The sequence below is a fragment of the Mastomys coucha genome, unplaced genomic scaffold (assembly GCF_008632895.1).
Source record: "Mastomys coucha isolate ucsf_1 unplaced genomic scaffold, UCSF_Mcou_1 pScaffold18, whole genome shotgun sequence".
In the NCBI taxonomy this organism is placed as follows: Eukaryota; Metazoa; Chordata; class Mammalia; order Rodentia; family Muridae; genus Mastomys; species Mastomys coucha.
In genome coordinates, this window is record NW_022196900.1 from 93,382,720 (window position 1) to 93,403,284 (window position 20,565).

General features: G+C 55.8%; 1 protein-coding gene and 1 long non-coding RNA gene across 4 annotated transcripts in view; one reads left to right on the plus strand and one right to left on the minus strand.

The window, feature by feature from the left end:
• Positions 1-829: 829 nt before the first annotated feature.
• The window catches only part of Epha8 (EPH receptor A8), a 27,751-nt gene continuing 8,015 nt past the window's right edge, over positions 830-20,565 (minus strand). Inside the window, exons 3-17 of one of the 3 annotated variants that reach the window (XM_031379117.1) lie at positions 16,950-17,613; positions 11,633-11,788; positions 9,918-10,253; positions 7,755-7,879; positions 7,478-7,640; positions 6,467-6,560; positions 5,951-6,018; positions 5,060-5,224; positions 4,734-4,919; positions 4,417-4,478; positions 3,666-3,875; positions 3,261-3,410; positions 2,985-3,175; positions 2,636-2,809; positions 830-2,522 (exon numbers count right to left, since the gene is read on the minus strand). In XM_031379117.1, the coding sequence (XP_031234977.1) occupies positions 2,408-2,522; positions 2,636-2,809; positions 2,985-3,175; positions 3,261-3,410; positions 3,666-3,875; positions 4,417-4,478; positions 4,734-4,919; positions 5,060-5,224; positions 5,951-6,018; positions 6,467-6,560; positions 7,478-7,640; positions 7,755-7,879; positions 9,918-10,253; positions 11,633-11,788; positions 16,950-17,613 (2,859 nt within the window). In that variant the 3' untranslated portion in view covers positions 830-2,407. Of the gene's footprint in view, positions 2,523-2,635; positions 2,810-2,984; positions 3,176-3,260; positions 3,411-3,665; positions 3,876-4,416; positions 4,479-4,733; positions 4,920-5,059; positions 5,225-5,950; positions 6,019-6,466; positions 6,561-7,477; positions 7,641-7,754; positions 7,880-8,367; positions 8,599-9,917; positions 10,254-11,632; positions 11,789-16,949; positions 17,614-20,565 lie in introns of those variants that run through there. The other 2 variants (XR_004121140.1, XR_004121139.1) reach the window with 2 other exon arrangements.
• On the plus strand, positions 12,982-15,293 carry LOC116096873. Its single transcript, XR_004121141.1, has 2 exons — positions 12,982-13,319; positions 14,926-15,293. It is a non-coding gene; the product is annotated as an uncharacterized LOC116096873 (long non-coding RNA).

Consider the following 20,565-nt stretch of genomic DNA (forward strand, 5'->3'; position numbering starts at 1 on the left):
CCACTCAGTTTGTGGCCCACGGGGGCTCGGTATATCCTGACCATTGGTGTGTAAGGATGGAGTCTGGCATTTCCCTTCCAGAGAACAGCAGGAGCTACAGGGAGGGGCCTGAGGCTGGCGTTGGAGTTTCCATCAGGTCTGGTTTCACACGAGGCTCTTTGCTGCATAGGACACAGGCCCCTCCGAGCATGGTCGTCCACTACTGACTCCTTTGTTCTAACTTTCTCAATCAGAGGGAGCTAAAGAGCGAGGACTCCCCCTCCTCAGCTGGAGAGCCTTTACTCTATGAACATGGAGGCATCTTCCCTAAGAGCCCAAGCCATGGGCTCAAATAGACAGCGCTGAGTCCCACTGTTTCCATGGCCTGTCCTGTCCAGGCTCTGGTGCTCACTCTACCCATGCTGGTTTCTGCTGTTAGAGCCTAAACTAAAGGAGATGACTTCTTGGCCCCTGGTCTTGTCTTACAGTCCCAGCAAGTTGTACCCATGAACCTTCCCTTCCTCCCCTCTCCCTCCACTAGGTGGCGTGTTTCTCACCTACAGGGAGCCAGGCAAGGGCATCAAATAGCTCTGAGAACTGGGATGGGAGTAGAACCCTGGCTGCAGCCTTGGAGTCAGAACCTGGCCTAGCGGAGGAGGTGTGCATCGCCCAGTGTGTGGGCTTCAGTCCATTGGCATCCCAGAATGATGCTTTGGGCAAGTCATTCTCTCCAAGACCAGCTTCTCCTGGGAGAAAGGGCTGGACAGGGTCTTGTTGGTGTGAAATACACATTGCCGGTGCCTGGTGGAAGCAGAAATGGAAAAAAACAAAAAAACAAAAAAACAGGATGCACAGGCAAAGATGAGACAGTATTTATTCTCATCACAAGTAATTCCAGACTCAGGATGGGAACCACAGAGAGGCCCCAGGAGCCCCAAGGAGGACCCACCCCAGGGGCCTTGCCTGAGGATCCTAAGCCCAGACACTGGGTGAGTGTCCCCACCCCTCGTGTCCTGACCATGTTTCCCACTTCCATAGGAAGGAAGGGCAGCTCGGCTACATAGTACCATAATATATAGAAGTGCAGGAGCTGGCCGCGGCACCTGGGTGGGGCTGAGGCCCCCGAATTATTGCAGGAGGGAGGGGGCTCAGTGCTGGTGTCTCGCGGGGTGCTGTGCTGGCTGTGGGCAGGGATGGGCAGGGGAGGGGGCCGCCCTGTCCTCTGGGCTGGGGCTCCTTGGACCCTGCCTCCCCCAGGATGGGGCTCTCTCACCCGGGGTGCTGTATGTGCTTTGAAGACCATTTTTGCATTGTCAGGAGTGAGGAAAAAAATATTCTGACATGGTAGAAAAAAAGATATTTACATACCCTGGTGGGCCGTAAGGGGGTTATCAGCCTGTGGCGGTGAGCTCCCCAGGCCCCTCCCATCCTAGCTGTCTGGGGGCGGGGCTTGGGCAGAACAGACCACGGCTGGGGGCGCAAGAACCCCAACTCTGAAATTTGGTTGTCATGTGACCTCAGGCAAGGCATCCTCTTCTCTGGGCATACCTATCTGGTATAGGAAGGGGTGGGTTTGGGGCTTGAGAGTCTACCCCATGCTCCTGTTCCCAGCATGGGCAGGGGTGGCAGGGACGGGCAGTGAGACATTGGACAGAGGCATCACAGCCATGAGAGCTGATGGCCAGGCATCTCACGCTCTGCTGTGATCCTCTACGGAAGGTGGCCAGAGGGACTGGCCAGGAACCCTGTTTTCCTGTTGAGTAGCAGGAGGAGCCGGGCAGAGGCTGCAGGTGGCCCTGCCCTCCAAAGTAGGAAGGAGTCCTGGACCTGAGATATAGTCATGGAAGGTTCACCCAGGCTGGACGGTGGGCCTGGTGCTGGTGTGGTTCAGAAGCAGCCTGGGCTCCAGCCTGCAGGCACTGTCTGATCTCCACAGGTCCTGGGAGCTGGGCAGTGTCAGCTCAGATTCCCTGCTCTGACACTCTGCCATGTCTCCTCATTCATGACGTGTTCTCTGCAGTCACACCCGTGTGGCTCCTGCCCTAGTAGATAAGCACACACATGGTAACCTGCACATGTCTGCGCTAGGGCCCGACGGGGAACAGAGACATGATTACACATCAGCTGCCAGGACCTTGTGGAACACCCCCATACCATCAACCCTATGCATGCATGCAGGCACCCACAGCTAGGTGAGTGATGTCACCATTGGCTTCTGGTGTCGGAGGCCCCAGGCTCTGGAAGACACAAGGTCCTGTGCCTGCCTTCAGAGGGCAGGTGTCCTCTCTACCCGGAGCACCAAGGTCCTTGTCCCAGGTGCTGACCCCTGTCACTCTAGGTCCTGTGGTATTGCTCTGGGGCTACCCTGACTGCTGGGGGGCCCCGTGGAGCCCGACAGCTGGTATGACCAGTGCCAAGTGGCCATGGGTCAGAGGTGCCTGCGGGGCCCCTGGGTGCTGCTCAGCTGGGCCCTCATGGTCTGGATGCTCCCAAGGATCTTCTTCTGATGTCCCATGAGGGTGATGCCGAGTGCGCGCACATCCCTGTGAAGGAAGTGAGGTCCACTGGTTTGGCTTTATGAGCCTGGGAGCTGGGAAGGGAGTCCATGGCCCACCCCTGAATGGCCCTGTACCCTCTTTCCCTCCCTATCACTCACTGGGCGTTCATGCGAAGCACCATGCCAAGGGAGGAGTACCCGCCAGCTGCAAAGTGGTCCCGGTACCGGCCCATTCGGATGGAGTCCAGCCAGTCCCCCACAGTGAGGTCCCCATTCCCACTTCCGCCTGCTCGGAGGTCAAAACAGCTCCTGGCGAAGGCAGGGGGTGGGCACCTGGGAGCAGAGAGTTCAGTAAGTAGCTTGTCAGGGGTAGGGGGGGACCTCTGCCTTTGCTCAGGACATGGACACTGGCCACTCTCTCCCCCAATCCCAGCCTTACATAAGGTAGAGGATTTGCAAAGCTGGACTCAGAAAAGGGGGCAGTAGGGCTGGTGCAGGCTTCTGGTACCTGCTGACTGTGGCTGTGGCCCTGAGGCTCTCAGGGCTGTGGACCAGGGCATCCAGAACGCTCACGACATGAGAGAAGCGAGGCCGCTGGGCACGGTCCTTGTGCCAGCAGTCCAGCATGAGTTGGTGCAGGGCACGTGGGCAACCCATGGGCGCTGGAAGTCTATAACCCTCCTCCACAGAGCTGATGACCTTGGTGAGGACACAGTGTTGGGCTCAGGCTGTGTTCCCTATGGAGGACCCACAGCTGCACCCCAACCCTGGGCCCCAGACTCACATCCTGGTTGGTCATGTTCCAGTAGGGCCGTTCACCATAGGCCAGAACCTCCCACATGACCACACCAAAGCTCCACACATCACTGGCTGAGGAGAAAGTGCGGAAGGCAATGGCCTCTGGTGCTGTCCATCGAATAGGGATCTTCCCTCCCTGGGATGGATAGGAAAAGGTTGAGGGGCTAGTTGGCCTGTCCCATAGTCCCAGCCCACCCTCCAAGAGCACATGTTCTAGGGGAACCCACCACCCTGAGCCAATAGAAAAAAATAAGCCAGACAAGCATGAAGCACCCTGAAAGGACATGCTATGTTGCAAAGAACACCTTAGAAGATGGCTGGCTGCCCACTAAGCGTATAATTGTAAAGCCTTGTCCACACCCCTGCTCACAGGAGGATGTTGGCAACGTACCGCAGTGGTGTAGGCAGCTTCAGGGTCGTCCTCCAGAGCCCTTGAGAGCCCAAAGTCTGACACCTTGCACACCAGACGGCCATCTACCAGGACATTGCGGGCGGCCAGGTCACGGTGAATGTAGCCCAGGTCTGAGAGGTAGCGCATGCCAGCGCCCACCCCTCTGAGCATGCCCACTAGCTGCACAATGGTGAACTGCCCATCGTGGGTCTGCAAGGGGATACAGAGTGGTGTGTGGGCTTTTGGGACAGTGCCTGGCCCAGGACTGGGAAATCTCCCACAATGCCCTAGAGGTCAGAAGTGACTGCAGCAGACAAAGTGAGGTGTCTGGTTGCTTACACGGGCTCCTGGAAGTGTCTCCTCTCAGGGGATGGAGGCCCAGAAAGGTTAAGTTCCAGGTCTGAGAGCCCTCAGTGAATACCCAGGAGTGGGGGCTGGAAATGTTACCACCTCCTCCCCGATGGTAGTGAAGGTGGCATGGGACACCCTAGCGTGGAGTGGGGCAGTAGGGGCCCTTGCAACACTGGGGCCTTCATGGTTGAGGGCCAGAAAGCAACTTGATCAACCGGTTCTCGAGAATCCGCCTTCATAGTCGCCTCTTCCCCATGTATGTGAGATGCTAGCTCCAGTGGGTGAAAGATTTACTCAATAGACAGACTGAATCCCATGTGTGCATAGCAAGTGAGCATGCCCTTCCTGTGTGGCTGGTAATGATGGATGTCCACCCTTCCCTTAAGCGGGACAGACATACCCTGAGGAAGGCATCCAGAGAGCCATTCTCCATGTATTCAGTCACAATCATTGCCAGACGGCCTGAGCAGGGAAGGGGAGATGAAGGTCTGGTGTGTGGGTGGCCAGGGCTGCTGATCAGGGACCATAAGAACATATGCCCACCCGGGAGTCAGGTCAGCCTTTAGGGTCCCACTGGGGTCGTGAGCTCTGAGCACTCCAGGGTTATCTAGGGACCTGAGACATAGTGACAGGGTCAAGATGTCCCAAGGGATAGACCTGATCCCTATCTGGATAGGAGTGTCCCATAAGGGGAAGCTGACCTTGGCTGACACCTACCACGGGTGACCACACCCTCAAGGCGGATGATGTTAGGGTGGTCAAATTGGCCCATGATGGCTGCCTCGCTCAAGAAGTCTTGTCTCTGTCTCTCCGTGTAGCCGGCTTTGAGAGCCTTGATGGCCACAGGCACGTCCCGCTGTCCTGGCACCTGCAGCCTCCCATAGCACACTTCTCCTGACTCCCCTGTAGGGCAGGGAAGGAAGAAGCAGCAGTGGGACCCATCTCCCATGCAGGCCCACTCTCTCCAAGCCTCCAGCACCAGGTGCTCCCATGTCCCTGTCCCTCTGGTCAGGGTCCCCTCCCTCCTAGCCTCTGAGGCTCACCAGAGCCTATGATCTTCTCAATGTGGATCCTGGATGCCTCGATCTCTCGGGTAAAGCTTCGGCCTGCCCGACCTGGCTCCTCATAGGTGTGGGGCTCGGCAGAGAACTGGGTTTCTGGGAACTTCCCCGGAGGGTGGTTCAAGGGCAAGAAGACAGGTGGGGGTGCTGAGGAGTCAAGGAGAAGGGCCCTCAATCAGGACGGGAGGAAGTTCCCTCTCCCAATATTCCCTAGGGGATATAGGGTGTCTCTGTGAATCCCTAGATACGGTGCTAAACAGCAGGGACCCCACAGTGCTTACCCCACAGGCAAGAAGCCTATGGCGAGGCTCTGATTCTGTGTACTGGGTCGCTGGTTAATTCTGACCTGTATGCTGTTCTTTGCCCCCCAATCCCCCAAGTCTCTGTGACCTTAGCATTGTTCTTATGGTGCTAACGCCATTAAGAAAAGGAGTTCACATGCGCCAGCTTTGCCTGAAGGTGGGTCACTAGAAAATGGCTAAAAATCCAGGGCTGCCTTGAGCCTAGTGGGAATGAGTATTCTGATTGACGTTAATGGGCACAGCGCCGGGATGGAGGAGGTCCCCCATGTCTCCCCTGTTTCCTGGAGTCTGTACAGGATCCTGGAGGAAAGCTCACTGTAGCAGGGGCCATTGTTCACACAGCTCAAACACCCACTAGAGAAATCATGCATGAACTATGTATGAGTGGACATGGCTGTGCCTTTCCCTGCCCAAACAGCCTTGGGCATCCCTGGGGTGCTGTCAGCTGGCAAGTGGGGCTGGCCTCTGGGATGGCTAGCTTTAGTCTCTGGGCCCTGCCTGGCCTTTCTTATAGACACCTGGACAAGCCAGGCCTGCACTGGGCCCTGCTGAGGCCAGCCTGCGCACTCACCCTGCCCATTCTGGTAATGCATCTTCTCTTCATCCGAGTCCTGGAAAGCCTTGCTATAGCCGCAGTGCCTGCATGGGGGTGGAGGTGAGGCGGTCGGTCATCACCCCCCTGGGAACAGGCCACCCTAGACTCAATCAGAAGGCGAGTCAGGGTGCTCTTTTCCGAACAGGTTGGCTCTTGTCCCTGAGTAAGTCTGCAGGGGAAGGTCCTTGTTCTTAGACTCAGTCTTCAGTTTTAGACATATAATCTACAACTGACCGTCACACAGGCCACATTTGCAGAGGCATGGCTTCCAGGCGTCTGGGCCACCCTGGCAGGTCCCTTCCTATTCCTGGCCTCAGTGTGGCTGGTGTGGTTAGGGTGGCTGGGGCTGGGCGAGGCTGGGTTGTGGCTGGGTGGGGCCGGGCTGTGGCTGGGCACGGTTGTGTGTGGTTGGGCCTGGCTGGATTGTGGCTTAGAAGAGCGGTGGTGTCTGGGTTGTGGCTGGGGTGAGGCTGGGGTAGGTGGAGCACCTACCTCTTCTTGCAGATGAGAAGCAGGAGGAGCACCACCAGGCCCGTGATGAGTGTCAGGCAGATCCAGACGATGGTCCGAGTGTCGTAGCGGGGCCCTGCAGGAAGGAAGGCCCTTTGCAGCCACCAGCCGGCTCTGATCCCACCCCACCCTGCACTAGGCTTCCCTTAGAGTCCCTGCAGCTGGGCTGCCTGGCTTCCCGCTGCGGAAGCTGCTGGTTTCCAGGAACCGTGCGAGCTGAGCATGCTGGTGACAATCACTTGCCCTTTCTTGACCCAAACAAAGAAGAGCTGAAAACCACCCATGCTGCCTGTCAATCTCACAGCACCAGGAGTGTGTTGAGAGATGTGAGTGTTAGACTCAGGGGATCCTTCTGAGCCGTCTAAAGTAGGGCCTGGCACTATCTGCGGCTTACCGGAGTCTCTGAGAACTGTCACCAGAGTCTCTTACTTACTGGCAGCCACCGGATAAATGGAATGGGAGGGTCAGGATTGCCACCCTCAGTCTCAAGGTGACCTATGAATACTTAGGACGCGTAGGTGGCAAAGGGAGGCCAGGTAGGCACTTCACCTGCCCCACATTGTGGGAGGCTGGCTGACTGGAGCCAGAGGAAGGCAAATAGACCAGCCTTTAACTTCTAGGTTTCTGATTTTTAGCTTCTCAGGGTTTCTGATGCAGGGCACCTACCCCGGGACTAGGGTGTCCAATAAAGCCCCTAGTGATGTGAATGCCGTGGATCACAGACGCTGTGGAGGCTCTCTGAGCTTCTTAGAGGTATCCCTAGAGCACCTATAGGGCCACCTGGCAAAGGCCTCACTCAGGCTCGGGAGAGGCTCGCAGGTGACTGCACTGAGCTTCACTTCCTGCTGGTAAAGACATCCCACTGCATGGGATACTGAGATCAGGGGTCTCGAGGGCGGGCCCAGCCAGGTGTAGCTAACTGACTTTCCCTTGCTCTCCCTCCCCCTGGTCTCACCAGTGGGGCTCCCTAGCCCTCCCCCTCCTTGCACTTACTGGGTTTTCCGGTCTCCACCTCCATGGCCTGGCTGAAGCGGCCACAGCCTGCCGAGGTGCGGGCTCGGACCTGGAACACGTAGCGAGTGCCTGGTTTGAGGCCTGACACGGTGGCTCGGGTGGTGATAGCCTTGAGGGTAGAGTAGCTTTGCATCTCCTTATCCTGCCCAGAGAAGGTGACAGCAGTGAAGCCATGGGGCTCTGAGGCCCTCCTCACTGCCCACAGTTCCCTGGTAGCTCCTCACCCACCCACCCACCTCTGGGAACTTTCTCAAACCTTCTCGTAGTACTTGATCTCGTACTCCAGTATGATGCCGTTGGGCTGCTCTGGCTCCTGCCACAGGAGTGACACGCTGGTCTGCCCAGCCCGCTCCTGCCGGATCACCACCACCTGGGACGGGGCTGGGGTGGCAGCTACCCATCAGGCCCAGCATTGGCCAAGCCCAGGCCTCTGCCCAGTGTTTCCCAGGCTCTTCTGGGACCCCAGGCTCAGCTTGTCGACCCTCCTGCTTCTACACCAAGAGAGTCTGCAGCCCCAAGGTGGTCTCCAGTGTCCTGGAGAGGCACTGGCTGCCTCCTGGGTCATTCCTCGGGGCCAGTTTCAGGCCTAGTTACACACCCAGGGCCTTCACCCTAAGCAGAGGTCTGGATGTAGCGGGGTCTCAGTTATGTCTGAGGAAGGACTCTGGGCTGAAGTTCTGACTGGGGCAGCTCTGGACAGCGAGGGGCAGGAGCTGAGCAGGCCTGTGTATGTTCAAGGATTCTTTGATCACAGGAGGTGCCCTGTCCCCTACCCCTGGCTTTATCTGCTCTCCCAAGTATGCTTGAAGGTCACATTTAGCTACACCCAAGGCCAAACAGTGAAGTAAGCTGGGAATGATGGCTCCCACCTGCAATCCCTGTACTCGGGGTGGAGACAAGTCAATCAACATGAATTCAAGGCCAGCCTGGACTGCAGAGCGAGACCCGAACAGGCCAGTTCTTCCTGTGTCTAGGAGTCCTGTTGCTCCAGCGTGCCTAGGTGCTCACCGAAGGCAGGGGCTACATACAGTGGTGCCTAATACATGCTGCTGCTACTAGAGACTCTGACATGAAGAATCAAGATACTCCTACAGGGATAGCTGAAATGAGGGAATTGGGTGTGGGAGCTCGCAGCTGTGCGGTGGCCTCCTCTCTCACTAGTTAGGACCTGCTAAGTCACTCATGGCAGTCTCTGCAGGCCGCTCAAAGGAGACCAGGGCTGGCAGGCAGATGGGCAGGGGTACAGAACGGGGAGAGGCACCCGCTGCATTTGGCCATGGTGCCAAGATAGGGACGAGACTGGCCGATGTGGTTGAGGTAGCTCTGTGAGAAGCTTGTGAGAGGGAAGGTCTGTGGACAGGGGCAGCGCCTGAGGCCCGGGGTGGGTGACGTGCGGCGGGGTAGTGGCGCGTCTCGCTGTAACGTGGGTACTGTCCAGGTGCCCCACCCTGGGCCAGCCAGCCACCTGCTCTCATGCTCCCGCAGAGGGGTGGCAGGGCAGGACTGGGAACCCAGGCACAGGTCCGTTGCTCTTGAATATTGCTGGACAAGAGGATGGAAGGTGTGGGGCAAGGTGTGTCCTGGATAGATGTCACTGGTCCACTGGGAGAACGGGTGCTGGACTCCCCTAGAGGCTGCTCACTGGGGTCCTGACCTCTACTTTCTATGTGGTAACAGGGGGGTTCTGAAACATGCCTATATATGCTAGAGAGAAGATGGGGGGCAGGGGGAGCTGAGGGTTCTGGGAATGTTCTAGAGTGACTAGTCATAGAAAGCCGCTCCTGGCTGCTCTTTAGGCTACCACACAACAGGCAGGACCCCTCAGAGTTTGGAAAGAGCCTTCATGGGCTGAACACACTCTGACTGACCAGAAATATGTGAATGGCCATGGTCCCAATATGGCCTAACCACGTGGCTCTGAAGTGATGACATCTAGGGGCGGGGACGTGGCTTAGCTGGTGGGGTGTTTGCTTGGCATGTGTGAAGCAGTGGGTTCGATACTAAGCCCTGTGTAAGCTGGGAGTGGTGATGCACATCTGTCACCTCAGCATCGGGAGGCTGAGCCAGGACGAGTGCAAGGGCGGCCTGGGCTTAAGGTTAGACTCTGGTGTCCGGTGCTGGACTGAGTGCTCTCCCCTCTCTCTAAGCCTCCACAGTATGGAAGGCAGGCAGTGTTACTTCCACTGCACAAGAGAAAAAGCAGAGCTATAACCAGGGGAAGTTCTAGCATCCAGCCTTATGATGCACACCTGAAGACTGCCTCTGTGTTTTCTGGGATACTCCCAGTCTCAGGCTGAGTTCTGCTTTCCTATTGGCAAAATGATCTCCTGCTCGGGTCTTGGAGGGAAGGAAGGGCCAAAAGGAACAACGGCTGGGGGCGGGGGAGCGAGTGGGGGTCCCCGGGGGCTGCTCCGCCTACCTGCCTGGTTCGTGGTGATGTTGACCACAGCAGCGCTGCGGGGCTCTGGGCTCAGGTTGGAGACACCGTTGACCGCCTCTATCCAGAAGGAGTAGTTCATGTGGGCCAGCAGGTTGGCCACCAGCAGGCTGGCCTGTGCCAGGCTGGTTTGCTGTGGGACGAAGCGAGTTCCACTCCCACAAGCCTCACAGTGGCTCAGGGCCCAGGGGCAGCGGCGGCATACTGCGTTGTAGGTGATGTCGCTGCGGCCACCTGGGTCCAGAGGAGGGGCCCACTCCAGGGTCACAGACGTTCCATTTACGCTGGAGATCAGGTTCACTGGTGCTGAGGGCGGCCCTAGGGGCAGAGAGCATTAAGTTGGGGTGGGGCTGGCCCAGGATCCCCATCGTATCTGGGGTCTCTTAACTAAGAAATCACATCTCTTCTAATCTTCAGAAGTCCCAGGGCTGTGCCGGGTCTGGGACAGGAACCTGAGTTCCCAAGCCGTAATATGTGTTCTTACAATTCCTACCTGTATAGTTGGAGGAACACTGCACAGTCCTGGGGTGCCTACCACAGGACCCATACTATGTGTAAACCATCTAGTCGTGTCCACCTCTTCCATCCCTGCATCCTTTTGCTAATAAAAATGTCACTGGGCATTCTCTGTGGTACGAGAAGCCTGCTGTGTAGCCACCAGGCTGTGGGGTACCACACATGCCTGCCTATATGGGCCCAGGCCAGCCATTACAGACTCTGGACAGTGGGGCCGGTGGTCCCTTGGTTGGGCTGATGGTGGGGCTGGGTAGAAGTGTCATGGGGGTTGAGTCATGGGGGATGAACTGAAAGGGCATGGGGTCAGGCAGAGCACCCCAGGGCTCGGAATTACAGGCTGGAGAGCTTGGCCTTGAGAGACTCGAAGCACAAATGTTCTCAGAACTACTCCTGAAAGGTTCTCAGGGCTCTTGAAGTATGCAAAGACTTTCCAAGCCAAAGGTACCAGATACCAAAAGCCCCGGCTTATGGGCTAAAGCTGACAGGCAGCTTTGGGCCCTGTATTTGGTCTTGGGAAGGAGCCAGAGTCTAGCCAATGTGTGCACATGCCTGGGACTGAGAGCTGGGTTCACCTCACGAGGAGGAATTCCTTCTGTCCCAGCAGATCCCACATCAGGACAAAGCTCCAGTCTGGGCAAGAACCTCTAAGGAAGGATGGCTAGCACCTTCATATATGGCACCTATGGGTGTGAAGGATTTCAAGGACTGACCCTGCCTGTGTGGGGAGCCTAGGGCTAGGTGGCCATGAGAAGGACAAGAGGGGAGAGGTCTAGGCAGCAGCTTCGGGGTCAAACTGCTCAGGCCTCTGTATCAGGCATTGAGGGCAGGGCCCTGTCAAGCCCCTGGCCAGGAAAGGCTGAGGGGTAGGGCCAAGAGCAACAGTAGTGCCAGGAGTTTCCTACGGTCCCCAGAGACCCCTCAGGCACACAGGGCACATGCACACAGATCCATGCCCTCACCAGGCGCAAGGCACACCTGAAAGGCTGAGGCAAGTATGGAAGGAACCTCTTGGGTGTCCCTGAAGAGATGGCAGGGAACCACAACAATGCTCCAACATGCCAAGCTTCCTGCTGTAGTCCCAGACACCCTTCCCCTGCATACCAACTCATCCTTACTTCATAGAAACCTAGCTCCAGAACCCTGGAGGGCCCTATCAGGAGAGGGTTCGAGGCAGTACTCACGAGTGCAGGCTGCCGATGGTGGGTCCAAGGCCGCACGATAGTAGCTGAGGTCACAACGACAGGCCTGGGCCGCAGGGGTGGCAGAATGGCTGTGGGGTGGGCATCGGGCACACAGCTGGTCCCCGGGGGCTGACTTGTAGAAGCCCAGCTCACAGGCTGTGGAGGAGAAGGCAGCTATAGCAAGCTGGGCACCCACCACTGTGTCAGGGTGGGACTCCCCTTGAGCTTCCTAATGTGTGTGTGTGTGTGTGTGTGTGTGTGTGTGTCTGTGTGTGTGTCCTGGAGGGATGCAGCTTCCGCTCTGTAACACAATATTGCTATGCTCACCATCGAATGGGGCGGAGGCAGAGTGTAGACGGAGCGTTTGACTTCCACAGGGTTGCACGGAGCCGAGCTAAGACCTGGATATGAGTTCCAAACCCGAAGTGGACGCCCCAAAGTCCCACCTCTGATCTCAAATCACCCACTCTCCTCGGCCTCAGATTCTGACATTGGTGGCCCATGCAGCCACCAATCCCAGGTACAATGACTAAAGCCATGGCTGTGTGACTTGGACGAGTAAGAAAGGAGCCATGCGCGACCTGGTGCCAAACTTGGACAAACAGGGACCCTCTCCCATTTAAGCCAGCTCCCCAGCCTCGCCATAAACCTGGAGGTAGCCAAGATTCAGGATTCACAAGTCCCCCCAGTTAACCTGACACCAGCACCTGCCACCCTGTCACCTCTGACAGCTACTTGTCTCCTGCTGGACCTGCCACCTGCTCCACCTCATCTGAGTGACCTCCAACAGGACCTCCAGCCCCACCTCATCTGAGGGACCTCCAACAGGACCTCCAGCCCACCTGCCTCTTCAGTCAGTTGATGGTTAGATCACTTAGGAGCAGGACCCACGACCAGGCCCTTTTCAGAGCCAGAGGACATTCATGAATTGAACTGCCCAGCCCGCCTTCCACCATGCTGGGGGAGGAGATGCTGGCAACCATGATCAGATCATACTCAAGAGGGCAAGAGGGTCCTGGAGAGCAGTGGCAGAAGCCCCCTCCCCAAGGATGGAGGGTGGATATCAAGTCAGATCAAGTCAGGAATCCCTGCTGGCTCTCTCTCTACCTCAGCCTCCCATCCTCAGGCCACACAGGGCTCTGGCCATTCTCACATGTTACAGACCCCGGAGCCTTTGCACATGTTGGGCTTCTTCTCAGGGTGCCTTTTCTTGCCTAGCCATGTGATGAACCCCTTCTTCTGGATCTCTTCCAACTGGTCCTCTGTGACAACACTGCTGGCACTCTCTGTGACACATGGAAATGACTGTGCCTGTCCCTGTATCTTCCATCACCTAGCAGTCTCTCCTCCTGACTGGGAGGTCCTCACGGGCAGACCCACGGGAGGTGAGGATTAGTCTGCTCTGGAGCGGTATTGTGTGGCCGACCGACCACTCGAGAGGGTCAGGCGGACCCAGTGATACCAGCCAGGTTGCTTCCAGCTCTGTCACAGTGGAACTCCTCAGTCACGGGGACAGCCGCAGACTCACTGGATTCTCTCCATGCTAAATCCCATTCTGGAAAAGCCAGTCCCCCAGAGAAGTTTTATTTAAGAATGTCATTTCAGAGCACGGCGCCTTGTGGATGCCAATCGGATCTCTTTATTATTCAAGCTAAAGCCAAGCAAATTTCTAAAATTCTACAATCTGGTGAGAAGGAGAGCCAGGGGATAGGACAGCTCTCAAGTGGTTTCGGGGCCACGGGACCGCAGCATTGGAAGGGGCTTAGCAGCGGTTAGGCAAGGGCACAATACGCCTGTGCTTTGAAGCACCTGCTCCATTCTACGGGACCCCAAGAAGGTTCAGACTTGATTCCACTTGGGATCAGGGCACGGGGAGCCTGTCTTGGGATGCAGGTGGGACATAAGCTCCTGAGTCAGCAGGGGGCTCGGCATCTCTATGCTGGACCTGTGGCTGTGCTGAGTAACAGTGCCCTCACTGTGCTGGGTAGACCCCTGTGGTGGGCTGGCACCCCTCTACCCATCCCCCACTCCCCTGCCCCTCCACTACAAACTAGATTAGAGAAGCTGGCTCTGCCCAGGGAACCTTCGGAGCAACGAGGGACAGACAAGTAATTCTGTGGGACATCTTGGTGTGGCAGGGCATTTGTAAAATGGGGATAGCAATAGTAGCAGTTTGGGGCTGTGGTCACCTGAGCATCAGGATCTGGCAGCACCTCGCACTAGATGCAATCGGCATCTTATATGTGAGCATCTGACTGTTCTGGGACTAGAACCCGGGGCCATGCACAGGCTTGGCAAGCGCTCTGTTACTGCACTGGACCCCAGCCCATAGGATCCTTTCGCAGAAGAGAAAACACCCTCAGAGAGCTGCAGCCTTAACCCCCAGCTTCTCAGCCCAGGGCTGATGCAAAGCCAGTTGGGGGTGGGGGCCACCTTCCAGCGAGGCCCCTATCCGGCTCGCCTCCTGGTGTAGAGCTTAGAGGTGGCTGTGTCTTCCTGTGCTCCCAGTTCCCTCTTGCTCCGTTAATACCCAATATGGCTATCACGTGTCAAGGCCATATTAATCCACGCCTTGAAAATAAAATCATCTTTAATAAGAATACTAATCACCGGGCCTCAGGGAGCCCTGGATTCTGGAGGCTGGGCTACGAATTAGTGACTGGGACAGATGGAGGCACTCCGGGCTGCAGTCTGGTCCTGCCCCGTAACCCAGGGGGACTTCCGTTGTGGTCCAGGCCTGGAGCTGCAGGCTCTGGGCCAGAAGAGGCCGCTGCCCCACCGAGGGCACCTTGCCCGGGCTGCCTGTCAGGCCGGCAACTGCCTGCAGCCTCAGCCACCTCTCTGCTCCCCCTGCACGAAGCCCGAGATTTGACAAATAAGGTGCCCGCCCGTGGTCGACCAAAGGAAATTAATTCTAAATCAGATTTTAAACACAGGCAGGAAGGCAAAAGCGCCCGTCGTCCCCGCTCCCCTCCGAACGAGCCTCTGATATTTATAGAAAGATGATTAGGGCCCCCGAGGGTGATTTACATTCGCATCCAGGTGACGGGAAGGACAGTAACCAGGACTGAAGACTTTCAGACTCTCCCTGCCGCGCTCAGGGTGGGGATGATGCTCCAAGGCCCCTCTGCTTGCTGGAGGAGTTGGGGGAGGGGACGCGTGCAGGCAAGGGACTAAGGAGGTTACTGCTTCCTGCTCAGGGGATGCCAAAGATCGGAAGTCTACCCACCTACCAGTCCTTCCTGTGTGTCCCCGGGCCAGTAAGTTTACCTCTCTGGGCCTCTTTCTTTCAGTGGTAAATTGGACCAGCTTTGAAGTCAGAGAGAAATCTCACCTAGTCACCTGAGAAGCCATGGCCGAGTTTACAGTCTCCAGACAGAGACCCAGGCAAGGCCGCTGGCCTGGGCTCCCTCTGTGAAGGTCTCAGTGTGGAACCCACGTGGCTCCTTCCAGATTCGGCGACACAGACACAGATGCCACCATCAGGGCTGGGGAATGTCCCTCTACGTGGGACTCAAACCCACAGCCCATCCCCATCTCTCTGCCTGCAGTGCACTGTGAATTGATATTTTTTATAAAACCTGTAATTATCTTGCAACTAGCATAATTACGTTGCATTATGATTTAAATGTAAAACTCAAAACACACTGCGGTTCCCTAACCCTGCCCCATGTGTCTTTGTTATTTTTTATTAATGGGCTGGCAGCAGCAAGCAGTAAGCTTGGCCTGGGCCTCTCTCAGTCTCTGAGGAATTCCCACCAAGAGCCCTGCCCGGTTCCCCACCTCTGCCAAACATGGGAACTTCCTAGTTTTTCCTGCAGGCTGGCTTGTCCTGGTGCACGTGGGACTCACTGGCTTGTTTGTAGAGTTGGTGGCATCTCGAGCTTGGAGCTGAGGTGGGGCTGGGCAGGTATCACCAGTCAGCCTGCCCGGTCATTATAGCATGGCTGTACCTATCACCAGTAGGTTGAATGTGACAGGAGGGTTCTGAGGGTGGAGGGAGAGCCCTGGGCTTGGGGGCCAGGTAGCCTGGGGTCAGATCCACTCTGCTACTCATGGCAGAGGGCCTCAGGTTGTCCCATCTGCAAAGTGGGGGGAGGATGGCGCCTCGCTTAGAAGGCTGTCATAAGGATGGGGACTTCCAAAGGCGGGACCCTCCTACCCTGATCTCTGTGCACACAGATGACCAACAGAAGAACATCAGAGCTAATGTGTTAAGGGTATTTATTAAAGTCCCTAAATATGGCAAACATCGGGAAAACTATCATGGAGCTAGTGTGTTTTCCTGATCTACAGGAGGTGTCTGAGGACAGGCTTGAGTCGCCATGATTCCTACACAAGGAGGGCCCTCCCTGGACCCTCTGCAGCCAGAACCAAAATTCTCCATAGCCAGGCTTGCCTGTGCCCTGATGGCAGAGGGGCCATGTGTCCAGCCCCTAGGGGATCCAAGAAGGGCACAGAGAAACCAGGCCGAGCCCCGTACCAGCTGGTGTCCCAGCTGGTGCCCATGAAGTGCCCCTAGGCACTTGTTCTCAGCAGGGCAGGCTGCAGGGCCCCACCTAGGTCCACAGACCACATGTGTGCACATGCACACACACATATGTGCACACGCACACTTGTTCACACACACACACACACATACACCACAATGCCTGGGCCTCCCTTGGCAATTATGCCTAGCCTTGGTACACTCAGGTATTCAGCGGGCCCTAGCAAGACTTTGCCAGCTCCCCCAAACACAGGCAGCAGGGGCCTGGGACCATATGACAAGTCTGGCCAAGCCTGCTCTCCTTGGGTGGTCCTGCTGGAATGTCCCCTCCGTATGTGTCTTTACCTAGAACACTAACTCTACTCTCTACTCCCCACGTTGGAAGGCTGGTGATTTTCAGCCTAGAGATCAGAGCCAGAGCCCAGATCCTAGCTTTCTACTCCTTGGCTGTGTGACCTTGGGCAAACTGCTTCTCCTCTGCATATCTTCAAAACCAGGACAGCGACAGCTCCTGCTCCATTTGGTGGTGACGGGCACTGAGTGAGTTAATACTTCACTTAATGAAATATATTCTTTTCCGAAGCCCCTAGAACCGCAAGCAGTGTCATTTCCAAACCTAGGGACATGCCTGAAGGCATACCCGATCACACAGGCCCCTTTAACAACGTCACAGGGTGGGCCACCTGGCTGTTACCCAGCCCCCAGATGCCCTGTGCATCTGCTGACAGGGAGCCAGATGGCAGGCGATGACATCTTACACACCAGCAGCCCTGCCCAGAAGGAGCCACCTGCAGCCCAGTCACCCAGCCAGCCTTGAGTTCCACTCACCCATGCAGGCATCGCGCCGCTCCTCATAGCCAGCACTGCACACACACTTGCCGATGGGCACCAGCCATTCACCCTCGGCACTGCAGTACATCTTGGGCGTGTCTCGCTCCTCCGAGTGCCGCACACACTGGCCTCGAACCTCTACCAGCGAGGACGAGTCGGCCCCGGTTACCGCCTCCGAGAAGGCCGCTAGGTTGCGTACCATGGCGGGGCACTTCTTGTAGTAGATTCGAAGTGAGAGGATGGCAAGGCAGGCACCTATGTCCTGGAAGGCCAGGTAGAAGCCACGCTTGCTGAGCGGGCCCACGCCACGCACCTCCGTGTTTAGCTTGAGCCTCCGCACGCCCAGGTCTGCGCCTGTAAAGCTCTCATCTGCCGCGATGGTGTCAATCTTGAGGAACTGGTTCTCTTGTGTGCTGGCCCCCAGGTCCCGGTCAGATTCCAGGTAGTGAAGGTTGAAGGTCTCCTTGCAGGTGCCTAGTACCCCAGGGATGCTATTGCAGTCACGCAGGGTGAATTTGATCTCGGCGTAGACGCGCCTGGCGCCGTCCCTGGGCACCCAGTTTGTCCGCAGCCAGTTGTTCTGGTTGGGACTCATGACGTTGCACACTTGGTACGTGTGGATGGGCCGGAAGGACTCGTCCACCTCGTTGATGGAGTCCCACTGTGGCAAAGAGAAGACAATCTGCTAAAACAGAAGCCACGGGGCTGGCAAGATGGCTCAGTGGGTAAGAGCACTGACTGCTCTTCCAAAGGTCCTGAGTTCGGATCCCAGCAACCACATGGTGGCTCACAACCACCCGTAATGAGATCTGATGCCCTCTTATGGTGTGTCTGAAGACAGTGACAGTGAATTACACCACAGCGAGCGGGGCCTGCTACAGTGTACCCATACACATAAAATAAATAAATCTAAAACAGAAGCCACGCCGGGCTTTCCCCTGCCAGACCCCCTGCATAGACACCAGGAGAAACACAGGAGAGGATGTCCCTCTGGGAAGGCGGTCACCACTGCCCAAGGACAGACACCTGCAAATGAATCCTTAAGTTGTGCCCGTGGAAGTATTATTGACTTACAGATGTGAGGCAGAACCAGATGTATGGCACCACAGGGTAAGACTGGCTTGAGCCAGACCCAAGGAGGAATCAGGCCTGTCTACCACCCAGGCTCTGACTGCTATTTCTAAACAGCTTTTCCCATCATTCCCAGAGTGAGAGGTCTTGCTTGGAGAAGCAGGTGAGTGCAGTTTCCCATTGAGCTGCTAACAGGATCCTTCTGGTGTAAGAAGTGGTGGTCCCGGGTTGTACCCCACCTCAAATCTCTCTACAACTCCTCCACCTTTGTGGCTGCTTGTTGAATGACTATCTGATCAACTGGTCAGACTACCCTGTTGTTTTCTAGCTCGTTGTTTGTTTGGGGTAAGGGTCTCTTGTAGCTCAGGCTGGCCTCAAACTCATTGTGTCGTCAAAACCAACCTCGAACTTTGTTCCTCCCATGCTGGGATGGAACTCGGGGCTTTGCGTGTGCTTTCTGAGGTATTCTACCAAGCGTTCTTGGCTACCAAAAGTCCCTGGGGTTGGCCTGGGCTCCCCTCAGGCCAAGGCTGTGGGAAAGTTAAGCATTACTGTTTCCATCTGGCCCTGCCTGAGTGAGGGAAACAGAGATAAACCGAACACCCCACAGAGCTGAAAGAAAGACAGCCTGGAAGTAGGGGAAATTTGCCAACCCTATATCAGATGAGACATTAATATCCCATACAAATAAAGAAATGCATCTCAACAACAGAAAACTAACAGTCCAATTAAAAGGAAGGAGCAAAGGACTTGAAAAGACATTTTTCTGAAGAAGGTACACAGATGGCCAAACAGCACAAGAAAAGACACTCTACATCGCTAACCACTGGGGAAATACAAATCAAACCCACAGCCAGAGCCCACTACACAGCCATCAGATATTTAAACAGGAGAGAGGTGCCGGCGAGGGATGAAGGGGCCTGGTACATCGCTGGGGGGATGCAAACTGTGCAGCCGCTGTGACCAATGGTGTCGTGAGGATCTCAGACAACTGAATTGCACGAGGCAGCCGTTCTAAGAGTGTATCGTCTTGATGAGACACCCGAGTACCCATGCTCATGCTCGGTGATGGTTTCTAGGGGCTGTTGGGGGTGGGGGCGGGCTGCTGAGTGTGGTGAGTGCTTGCCCAGCACACAGCATCCCCTGGATCTGATCCTCACCATGGAAAACACACAAAAACTTCAAGTAGATGGGGAAAAACTCCACCTGTCTACCAACAGATACATAGGCAGAGAAAATAGCACGTACAGACACTGGAATATTAGCCAGCCTTAAAAAGGAACCGGAGTCTGATACCATGCTAGGACATGGGTAAGCATGTATGTGCACATGCACACATGTGCATGTGGATATGTGTGTGTGTGTGTTTGTGATGGTGTGCTCACCCACATATATGGAGAGAGACCAGAATATGCTGAGTGTCACCTGCTTTCACTGTCTATCACATGCCTTTAAGACAGGGTCTCTCACTGAAATTGGTTCCCCCTCCCTCACCACTCCCACGGTGCTAGAGTGTCAGACACACACTTAACCATGCTAGGTTTTTTCTACATGTGCTGGGGAGTTCTAACTCAGGTCTTCGTGCTTACACAGTAAGTACTCTCACACACTGAGACACCTCCCCAGCCCCATAGGCGAGTACCAAAGGCATGCTTAACCAAAGAAGCCACAGAGAGACGAACCAAAGCTGCCCCAATCTCATCCCATCCAACGGCATCAGGCCGCTAGGTCAGTCTGATCCATAGAGATGAGAAACGGTGATGGTTTCTAGGGACTGTGGGGGGCGGGAGCGGGGGGATATATTACTGTCCGTGGGTACAGTATTCTGGCATACAAAGATAAAAGGTGTTCTGGAGAAGGTTGGGCTGGAAGGTGATGACGTGATGTCACATAGCAACGGGATCGTGTTTCACACCGTTGAACTGTGTGGCAAGAGTGGTTATGGTGGGAGATTTTGTGTGTGTTTTACCATAATAAGAAAGAAGGGGGTGTGTGTAGCTCAGTGGTAGAGCGCTTGCTCTGCATGTTTGAGGGTCTGAGTTTGGGTTGGAGAGACAGCTCAGCAGTTAAGAACACTGACTGTTCTTCAGAGGTTCTGAGTTCAATTCCCAGCAACCACATGGTGGCTCACAACCACCTGTAATGAGATCTGAAGCCCATGTACCCATATAAATAAAATAAATAAATCTAAAAAAGAAAAAGAGGGTCTGGCTTTAATCCCTATCTCTAGTATCACGGCCACCACCACTCTGCCCACGAGTGGGTCCTGATCCACCAGCAAAGCAATGAAAGCTCAAGGAACCTGGAGTCCAGGTCCAGGTGTGTGTGTGGGTAAGAGACAGAGAGAGAGAGAGAAAGAGAGAGAGAGAGAGAGAAAGAGAGAGAGAGACAGATAGAGAGACAGAGACAGACAGAGACAGACAGACAGACAGACAGAGACAGAGAGACACAGAGACAGACAGAGAGAGAGAGAGAGAGAGAGAGAGACAGATAGAGAGACAGAGACAGACAGAGACAGACAGACAGACAGACAGAGACAGAG